General features: G+C 30.0%; 1 protein-coding gene and 1 long non-coding RNA gene across 2 annotated transcripts; one reads left to right on the top strand and one right to left on the bottom strand.

The window, feature by feature from the left end:
• Positions 1-1177: 1177 nt before the first annotated feature.
• LOC128388326 (carboxypeptidase B-like) lies at positions 1178-4653 on the bottom strand. Its single transcript, XM_053347715.1, has 4 exons — positions 3812-4653; positions 3648-3741; positions 2782-3069; positions 1178-1636 (listed from the first exon to the last, which is right to left on the bottom strand). The coding sequence occupies exons 1-4, from the start codon at positions 4367-4369 to the stop codon at positions 1386-1388; spliced, it is 1191 nt and encodes a 396-aa protein (XP_053203690.1). The 5' UTR covers positions 4370-4653; the 3' UTR covers positions 1178-1385.
• A 175-nt stretch (positions 4654-4828) lies between these two features.
• LOC128388327 (uncharacterized) lies at positions 4829-7830 on the top strand. Its single transcript, XR_008325260.1, has 3 exons — positions 4829-5053; positions 5553-5647; positions 5755-7830. It is a non-coding gene; the product is annotated as an uncharacterized LOC128388327 (long non-coding RNA).
• The last annotated feature ends 3069 nt before the right edge of the window (positions 7831-10899 follow it).

Below are 10899 nucleotides of genomic sequence, written 5' to 3'. Positions count from 1 at the left end.
GGATGGTAGAATTGATTAGTAAAAAACTCTATGCTTTTTGATAGACATGAGAAAGTCAATTACCTTTCATTGAGTTAATAATATGCAGAAAAATCCAAGATTAGATTGACACTTTGGATTAAGCTAATCAATTCTCAATCTTCAATTTTATGAGTTCGAATTATGTCTATTATAAAAGATTTACTTTATGATTTGATATATTCTAGACTTCGATATATTAATAACATTTGAATATATTTTCTATTGACTGAATTTCTAAAATATAATCGAAAATCTACTTTTTAAAACTTTTTCGTTTTGGATCAATTTATCGTGTCCAAGTGAATTGGAATATATTCCAATATTTGATAAATTAACGCTAATTGTAATCTGAATATGTTAATACGCAAGTTATTAAATGTTTACCATTATGAACGTTAAGTAAACTAGTGATATGCAATTAATTACATGTATTAACTAATTTGTCAATTTCCTGATCAACTATTTACTTATGAAAGGCCATTGTGTTAATCTAATAGTATATGAAATGAAATCTTGGCCTCACAGGGAATCAATTCATCAAAACTAATAACTTAGGCTTCTTGGATACATAAATTTGTTTATTTAATTGCTACTGACCACAATTAACTTACAATAAATGTTAGTAACACATTGAGCAAATATCTAAAAAATAGAGTTAATTGTTATCACCAGAATTGGCTGATCTCAACAAATGAAGAAAAGAAATTAATAAACTGATTCAAATCATTTCCTTAGTTGTTTGGGGAAATTAACATTTACAGTTATCTAAATATTGTATCATGTTAATCATCGTAATTTTCATGATCATTGAAAATTAATTAACTGTGTTTCCTTTTTTTTAGTACCTTAATCACAATTAATATTAATTGAAACTTTTTTTTTCTCTTTACGATCAAAAGTCCAATGTCTTTTTTTATGGGTTAAGCGTAAGGTTAAGTCGATATGAAACATCAATGACCCGATAAGACGCTTGTTCATCTCAAGAGCTAAAGTTGATTAAGCAAATTAAAAGATTTTCATTGTAACAATTGACCGAATGTAAATATCATCATATAAATTGTAACAAGTAGACAATTGATTGTTAATAGTTTTCTCTCTCTCATTCAATAAACTACTAGATAATCATGACAATTGTAAGAAAGATATTGAAACGAGGTTTGGAAAACATTTAAAAATGTTTTAATGATAAAATTGTTTCTTTTCTCACGATTAAGTAATTGTCAACAATTAGTTTTGTTATTATTTGTTCAAAATAAATCTAAAAATAATATGTGAATGTATTTCTTGAAACGGATTATCCTTTATGATAACTAATCCATTGCGAAAAATATAAATGAATGAATTAGAATCATGATTATCCATTTTCAACCTCGTGATCGTAATCTTGGTGAAGGAGATCGACCTGAGGCTCGTTTAGGTTTAGGTAAATCTTTGGCAATCTCAACGGCTAATTGCTTGACCCCGGTCCATGTTTCATCGCCCGTTGGTTTAATCTGTTCAACTGGAAGGATAAATCCAAGTGGATCTTCAAAATTTGGTCTTAATTCAACTGTATATGAATAAGGTATCTTAGCCACACCAAGAGCCCAATCATCTGATCCTCCGGCTGCTGGATCTGTTTAATTAAACAAAACAAATTAACCAATAATCAATTGATTGATTGTACTAAATAATATCATAAAAGGTCATGTTGTATTTCATTGGAATGAGGTCAATTTCCAATATAATTTAGCAAATAATTGACAGTTAATGTTATCAAATTTCATCACATTGATTTATCACACATCTTCATTGATTATCATCTCGATCGTCCATCTTTCTAATTAAAAGTTGATTTGATTGGGTTTTTTTTATCAAATTTTATCTAATGTGAACAATCAACTGCAATTAAGATTGACAAGTAAATGAAAAAAAAAACAGAATGAAAAAATCACTTCAATGTAATCAACTGACCATTGGATAAAAAACATCCTAGAAACGAGTTTCATTGACATCGGAATGTCCAACAAGATTACAAATGGACAATAGAAAATAAAATTTGCTATATATTAATGGAATGGGTCAAGTAACTGTAATCATCATATTACAACTTGATGATGACCAATTGCTGGCAGAGGGAAGAAAAAATCTGATGAAATTCAATGCTACAGAAAAGGTTGAATTAACAACAATTAACAAGTCTAAAAGATCAACGAATGAAAAACTTATTAACAATCAAATTGCAATAATCAACTTATTGTGAAAAAAATTGCAAAATAAAAGGTTAAATTGTTAATCTTATGTTGGGTAATAATTTAGTTATTAGGCAATGATGATTAAATGGATAATCTACCTTTGCTAATGATCCTTTACCAACAAACTAATTTGACGGACAATTAAACTTAATTGAGTTAAACCAATGAGATTATGATACAAGGCAAATGATGATGGAAATAATTGTATTAAGATGAAAACAAAGCAAAAATACCAATGAAAATGCTGTGATTATCATCCTGACAATGCTAATCATCATCATCATCATCATCAATTGTTGTGATAAAAGTTGAATGAGGAAACGGAAGATTAAGAACCAAGGAAATGAAACAAGATTAATTCTAGCATATTAGATGATAGCTCGAGGATGAATAACATTAGACTAATGAGTGGATTATCACTTTTCCATAAAGAAATTAAGATTTACAATGATATAACAATTGTCCAGCTTGGGGGAAGGGCAGTTATATGTTTTTCTATTGAGTGGTCAGTTGGTATGATGCTTACATAGTTTAATTCCTGATGGTCCGAGTTCGTATTTGGTTCCGTATTTTGAACTAATGGACTGTACTGCGACCAACGCTTTCTTTTCTAAGTCATTATCACGATCAGTTTTATCAGCAGCATAGCCCCAAGGGTATAACCATTGTTGACCATAAGAGTGAAAGGTTAGATATAATTTAACTCTTTGCTGATATTTCATCAGGTAAGCGGCGATTGCTTTGCTTTCCGGTTCTGAAAAAGGTTTTGATCCAGCATAGATTTCAGCACATGGGTTTGAACTTGAACCTGATTCTGGTGATGATTCAAAAAACCCAAAGGGCATTAGTTTTTCATGTTTACAACAAAAGTATCAATAACCTTAAGGTAAAGTTTTTTCCTATTGGTCAATCTTATGAGTCAAGTTTAATGAGAATCAATCCTTAATCCCTTGATTAAATCTATTGATGGTTTACTTATACTGCTAATATCAGATTAATAAGCTATTTATACGTAAGCCTGAGGATTTGAGATAAAGATGAAGCTGACAGGGAAAAACTGACCAACAAAATGACCATTAGATAATCATGAGCTTTTAAAGGTAATTCATCATGTTTTTGTCACTGATTGTTGACTTTGATTGTTTAACATTAACAGAATAACAATCAACGAACAGAATAAAGTTAATCAACCAATGATTTGGTTAAAGATTATGTTGAAAATGTAAATGATTAGCTAATGATGATGGACAAAAGGTAAACAAAGTGACATGCAAACAATCAATCAACACGTATTAATGGATTAACCTATTGGACTTATGGTCCAATGTATCTCTTTGCATAAAAGTGATAAATCCTTAATCTTGTGGCTTTAAACTAATTGTATAATCTTACCCATCCAGTGAAAGTTAAAATTACGATTCGCATCAACACCCACACACGAAGGTACCGATGAATTTCGAGATCGGGTTTTTCTCCACATCCGATCCTTTGGATTATTGTAGAAAACAAAAAATTAAAATCAAATGAGATTAAGACTCGAGAATTTAAATTGTTACCGTTGTATGACTGTATTCGTATCCATCAGGATTAGCGATTGGTAATATCCTCCAATCAAAGGTATCGACTAAGTTTTTTGTTACTGGATCAGTTTGATAATCGTTGACCAGCCGATGGGCAATATAAAGTGCAGTAATCGGAGCGATCCATTCACGAGCATGGATTCCAGCATCAATCCATAAGATTGGCTTAGCAGGAGGATTACGGGTGTTTGGTGATACTATTGGTGTTGATCCTATTCGGATAATCTGAAGAGGCCGGGATTCAAATGATTGGCCGATGGTCTCAAGTGATGATAGACTAGGATAAGTCGAAACCAGGTAAGATAAAAATCTTGATACTTCATCGTACCTTGGATAAGATTTGAAAAAATCATTCACAGTCTTTTGACTCGAGGTCCGGGTATTTGTGTTGGTCAACTGTTGTGATGTGTTTCGACGGGTCAACGTTGAAATTGAAGGTGAAGGGTAAAAGGGTCTTCGTAAATCAAGGTAAACAAATGGACACCACAAAGTAATAAGAAAAATAAAACAAAAAAAGTTGATAATCGCCTTCATGTCTTGTCCAGGTTATATAAAAAGCACGAGAAAAAAAAAATCCAAAATAAAAGAAGTTAAAAAAACCCTTCAACAATTAACATTTATTGTTGATTGTAATCTACTCTCAATCCGGAGCAATTTAAATCACTGTGACTCTGGAAACACAGCAATCATATAATAGCTATCAGGTTGCATGACAATTTGAAAAATCAAATCAACCTATTGGTTTACAATTAAAACTGATTGCTGATTAACAATTGGTTAAGAGTTAAAAACAAAAAGCTTCCGTTGATATTTTTAATTTTTGCTGTTGATGTTGAATGTTAATGATGATAATTGTTACCTTTTGTTTTCAGGTATTGATGATGATGATGATTAGTATGGTTGTCACAATTAACTGATTGATTTCCTCTTTACTCGTAACAATTAAACTCTCTCTCTCTTTCTCTCTGTTTTAATTTCATATGTAAACTTCAGGTTTGCTGACTTGATCATTTACCGATTCATTGAATCAAATCTGTTAACTGTAATCAATACACTAAAATAAGTTAATGACAGTTAATTGTGATTACTTTCAATCTGTGTTGATTTCATAGTTTTTTTTTATATATTTCATTGATTGTTGTTGCTACCTTGATTACCTTGATTGTTAATCAACAATGTTTACACACTTAATAATTCAAACTTCTGTGCTGAGTCAAGGTAAGTTTGTTATTGGTGCTTATGGTTAAATTAAGTTATGGTTCAAGTGGGCAACAATTAACTGATTGTTTGATTGTTTTAGCTAATCAAATGAATTGTCATTGACATTTACATTTTAATTTTCGTAATCATGACTACGAGAAACTGAAATGTATTGAATTTCGTCAATTGTTTGATTGTTGTGATTGAAAAACAATGAACACCATCACAATCAAATTTAACCAACAACAAAAAAAAGTGTCAACCTTGATTACAATTGTTTAATTGTTAACCCTTTTTTTTTGCACCAATCGTAATATACATTTATTGGTTAATCAACACCACCAAACTTTCATTAATTACAACTTGCTGATCAAACAGCTGATTAAGAAATGATTAATTGATGATAATATTTTCACAATTAATATTAATCATCTTAACTTTTGACATTAATTGTGTTCATTTATTATCCTCATGAGTAAAGTTGTATCTATGTTTTTTTATTTCAATGGTCATTCAGATTGTTTTTTTCTGCCTAAATATTGACCACCATGCTAGCGATATTATTATTACATAGACTGACCATTGACCAGTATATTAGATGAGTTTTTTATGGTAAGTATAAAAAAAAAGGTTACTGTTAATGATTAATTTTTCATCTCATTGTTGTGGCCATTGTGATATTTTATTGTTTGATTATCATCATCTTTGTGTATTAATAGTAACTGACCATTAGTAAAGGAAACGGACATCATTGGATTTTAATAAAACATTTTAATACTAATGTTTGTTTTGTTATCTTAATATTTTTTTTATTATTATTATACCAGAGGATTTATTAATATTATCCAGATGATTATGATTTATCTTATTCTCATTTTGGTCATCATCAGATTGACCATAAATACGTTTGTGTGTTTATCCGGTAAATAGGATTTATCATGAAGAGGGAAAAAAACAATCTTACTTGATGTCTATTTACCAATTCATTCATCTTGATTTGATTGAATGGTCAAGAGGATAATCCTATAAGAGAGATAGAGTGGACAATGGTGAAAAATTTGTTTAATGGTCAAGATGATTAAGGATGAAGATGATATGTTAAAAAGCGTAAATGAAAGGCGTAGGAATGAATCTGCTACTTTTGGGTCGTCTTGATGTAACATAACAGGAATAAGGGAAATTAATTCTTGACCAGGGGAATCATTTGTCATCATAATCCAATTAAATATACATAAGGGGTCAGTATTATTCAATGAACAATAAAACACCAAAGTAACTAAATCCATAAAATGACCATAATAAAAAAAAAATGACGATAAAAGATGATAATGATTATTACTATGATGATGATAATGATAATGACGCAGGGATGTAAGTTAAATGTTTTCCAAATACTCATTGGTCAGTAGTGGTCATTAATATTTGGAAGATGCAATTAATTGACATTTGCTTTTACTTCATCTACCAACCTTTTTACCGTTATGTTTATCTCTCTCTCTCTCTCTCTCTCTCTCTTGCTCCTTATACTTTTTCTTATTTTAACATTGATATTAAATACATTGATCATTATCCGGGGGTCATTATGATGATGATTATTATTATTATCATCATTGAGTGGGTGAATTTTTAAGGTGAGTGCGTAAAAAAGTGAGTGGACCTTTTGTTTGATCTCACCCACTTTGCCCTCTATTTGACCATAAAATTTGATCTCTTGGTCCATTATGTTTATCATGTTAATTGTATCGGTCAGATAACAAAAAAAAGTTATGAATCAACATGAAAAGTAACTATTTTTATCTCATTACAAATGTTATCTTAATGACCCAACAAGAGTAAAAATAATCAACTTACTTTGCTAACTGTTAATCATAATTACATTTGGTTAGGTGATGATGATGATGATGATGATGATTATCTAAAATATTGTATACTGACCATTGTGGTCAGTCAAAGATCATTTTTCTTTTTTACTTCTTTTTTGGTCAGATTGACCATTTAGTGAATCTTTTTTTTTGTTTTCATCTTCTGAAGCTTTTAGTTGTTATTCAGCGTTAAGATATTTTATCCTCAAGTAAATCGCATCCTAATGATATTAGATTAAGATAATGATGCAAACACATTAACACTTTGTTGTAGATTATACAATCAATAGATTTGATTACATTGGTGATTATGATTAATCTGATAATTCCGGTTCTCACAAGAACCAACAATCAAGTGAAAACTTTAACTTCCGTTTTATTTGAAAAAAAAACTTTTCAAACATTTTAAACTTTTAAAAGTAAATTTGTTTCCATTGCCGTTGAACATTTTGATTAATTGACTTTCATTTGATGTCGCGAGTCAATGAACAGTTACAATCGAACTGCTTCTAGTCTCAGTCATGTTCATCATCTAATTGTCGATGATCATTTTCATTGATCATCTTTTCTAATCACAAATTGTATTAATAACTCACTCAATTTACGTTTGGACTCAACTGGAATGAAAAGAGTTGGAACATAATTCCACAATTAATATTTGTACCGATTCAGAACTTTAGATTCGAGTAGTTGAATACCGACAACTGAATGAACATTGGACATTCACTTTACTTTGCCAAAAATCACGAGAAACGGAAAATGGTACACATCGTGTTCTGAGTCAACTGTTGGTGACACAAAGATGATCTTGAACAAAATTGTCGATTCTCCTTGTTGCTCAAGTTTCGTGATTAAATTAACTCGACCAATTAAACTCTTTCCATTTTTACTATCAATATTTTCTAATCGCCTACAAATTATGATAAAAGACAAGTTTTGATTGTGACCTTTTCTCATCAGATAAATTGAAATGATTTAAAAATTGGCTTTAAATTGTTGATCAAAGTGTCCCTTAGGCATGGAAATAAGTTAACCAATTGGATACAGTTAATAGAGTTAATTGTAATCAAGTAACTTACCGTTGATCCAATTGACAATTGAATAACAATCAAGTTAATCAATATTTCCAATCAGTTTTTTTAACTCAATCATTTCCCATAGAGACTGATTAACATTTAACCTCTTTACTTACAATCAGATTTAATTAGATAACAATTTAAATAAAATCTCACGCTTTTTTACTCATTTTCAACCATATCAACAATTTAAGTGGATAATCAATTAATCCTTGGGTCCCTTATCATCAGCTGATTGCAGTTAATTGTCAATATCTCAAGTTGCTCAAAATGTTCATCAGATACAATTAGTCAGCTAAAAACTCCAATTCAATGTTAATCAATTGTATCATTTGTCTCTTACTGTTTTCTGATAATTTGTTGATCCAGTTACAGAATCAGATGATTATGACAATGATAACAATCAGAGATTCACTTATTGTATATTAGTTAATTACATGTAACATAGTAAATAGCAGATAATTAAATCTCAACATGAATCAATTCAATTAATTGTTGAAAAGAAACATAAAAAAAGCTTTTATCTGATTCAGCGAGTCTGATATTCAATCAAGATAATTAATCTAATGTTCAGCAAATAGACAAACAAACAAATGAAACGAAAGCCAATTAATCATAATATTATTTAATTCTCGTTATTTAATCAAAATTGAGAACTGAATTAAAGTTGATTCAGTCAATTACTAAAAAAGAGTTTCTTCCGATTATTCAAAGAAAAGAATCTCGAATCATAAATTTAATGACTAATCTCATGTTCCTTTATCTTTATCTTTATCTTTATCTTTATCCTTTTCCCTCCTTTACCTCGACTATTGATCTTGACCGTTAATCCTATAGACTAGTAAATGTTATTCTGATAATATGATGACATTTATAGGAGTTTAAAAGTTTCTAATATCGAGAATGTTATTAGATAATATTGATAGATGGCGCTGAGAATAGATAACAGTTTAAAATTATTAATATAAAAACTAAAAGTTATCAAAAAGATAATAAATTATTAGTGTTAAGGTTGTTTTGGTTTTGGAGTTGAAAGTTTATTTTACAATAAGAAAAGTGATAAAATATAAACAATTGACTAGATAGAAATTGTTGTTTGGTTAATTTGGTCTTTGGATTGATACAGAAAGTTGATTAGATTGTGAATAGAAATTGTTGATTGATTATTGATGAATCGATGATGATTTGGTTACGAGTAGTTGATGATTTATCTTCTCAGTTTTCTGCGATGAAAGGAATCAAATTTATCGCTCAAGTTTTTAAGATTCGTCGCGACTTCGATCACCATGGATGAAGTCGATGATTTAATTGTTGATCGATTTTTCCTTTGATTGTCACTGATTGGAATCAGATCAGGTAATTTGTTCTGTTTCCGGGCGATTGTGTCACGATTATTGTCATTAGATGGACTTCTTGAGTTGGTCAATCTTCTTGTTGTTTGTGGACACAAAGTTGAATGGATACGAAACCAAGAGTTAATTGTTATCTTGTGATGATGATTGTTGATTAATTGTGATGGAATAAAGTCAATGATTAGTTTGAATAAAAACATTGTTCCTTTGATCAAGTTTTCCATAATAAACGAAGGCGTTTGATAGAAAATATCGATGATTAACTGATTGTTGTGATGAATGTCAGCACGAAATGAAAGAGTTGATGATGAATAGGAAGCGAAATCCCGATTAAAAGATGGATATGAAACAGTGGAAGTTGTTGATTGTGATCTTGTTGATGGAGAAACTGAGTCATTTGGATTAACGGAAAAGGAAGAAGATGAAGATGAAGAAGATGATGAAGCTAATCTTGGAAAATAAAGATCTCGATTATCAATTTGTATCGGCATTTTCAATGTACGAAGTTTATTGTTAGAAAGTCACAAAAATGAATTGTTGTTGTTACTCTTTCAATGACTAGAATCAAAGTGAAGATCAAAGCAACTAGTGAATCTTTTATATCAAATCTTTTCCACTCTCATTCCCACTCTCATCTCCATCTTTCCTCATCTTTACTCGCATTATCACTTCAGTATTACTCTCTCTTCCTCTCTCTCTCTCTCCTCTCCTTAACCTCCCTCTATTCTCCCACCACATAACTCTCACCTCTCCAGCCTTTACGAAACAGAGTTGATTTTTTTATTTTATGACTTGCGTACTTTTGATAAAATAAAAAACAAAGTCTCTTTTAGATGATAACCTCCCACAATAAAACTCCTCAATTTTAACTCCCAGTGAGCACAAAAAAATGATGCAAAATATGAAAATCTATATCAACTATTGATATTTATCGTCTATTTTAAGTATTTAATTAAGCTAATTGGAATCACATTGAACCTATTCAACTTTAAGGTGAAGCGAAGTTCACATTTTGCTGTTTATTAGTTACTCAACATTTGAAATAAGATCTTGTATGATCTGAATGACATTTTGGTGTCTATGTTGTTGATTAAATCATCAAGAATTAAGTAGAAGAAAAATTGATAAAGCAAAATGAATCCTCGTGAGATTCATGGTGCAGATGAATTTGAATAATTTCAATAAATCCAAATAATTTGAATAAAAAGCAATACATATGAATCGTAACATCAACTTCCAGAAAATAAATACAATGTGTAAATATTTGGCTCACAATCAAGACGATTTATCACAATTAATCAATTTATGCTAATTAACACTGTCAACATGATCAAGTTCAATTATCTTACAATCATAACAGACACAATCCTTTCAATCTTCCACATAATCAACTATTGTCAAATTGCCACGAAAATTATGATTAATTGTGGTTGAAGTTAATTCGCATTGGGACTTAAGAGAGAGAGAGAGAGAGAGAGAGAGAGAGTGATAAAAGGATTCAATTGAATAATTTTAACAAACTTCATCTGATTGATTGAATCAATAATCAACATTGACTTGAATGTAATCAACAA

The sequence above is a fragment of the Panonychus citri genome, unplaced genomic scaffold (assembly GCF_014898815.1).
Source record: "Panonychus citri isolate SS breed McGregor unplaced genomic scaffold, ASM1489881v1 Contig00097, whole genome shotgun sequence".
Taxonomy (NCBI): Eukaryota; Metazoa; Arthropoda; class Arachnida; order Trombidiformes; family Tetranychidae; genus Panonychus; species Panonychus citri.
The sequence above is the reverse complement of the archived record's forward strand: the minus strand, read 5'-3'. Positions and strand labels throughout refer to the sequence as shown.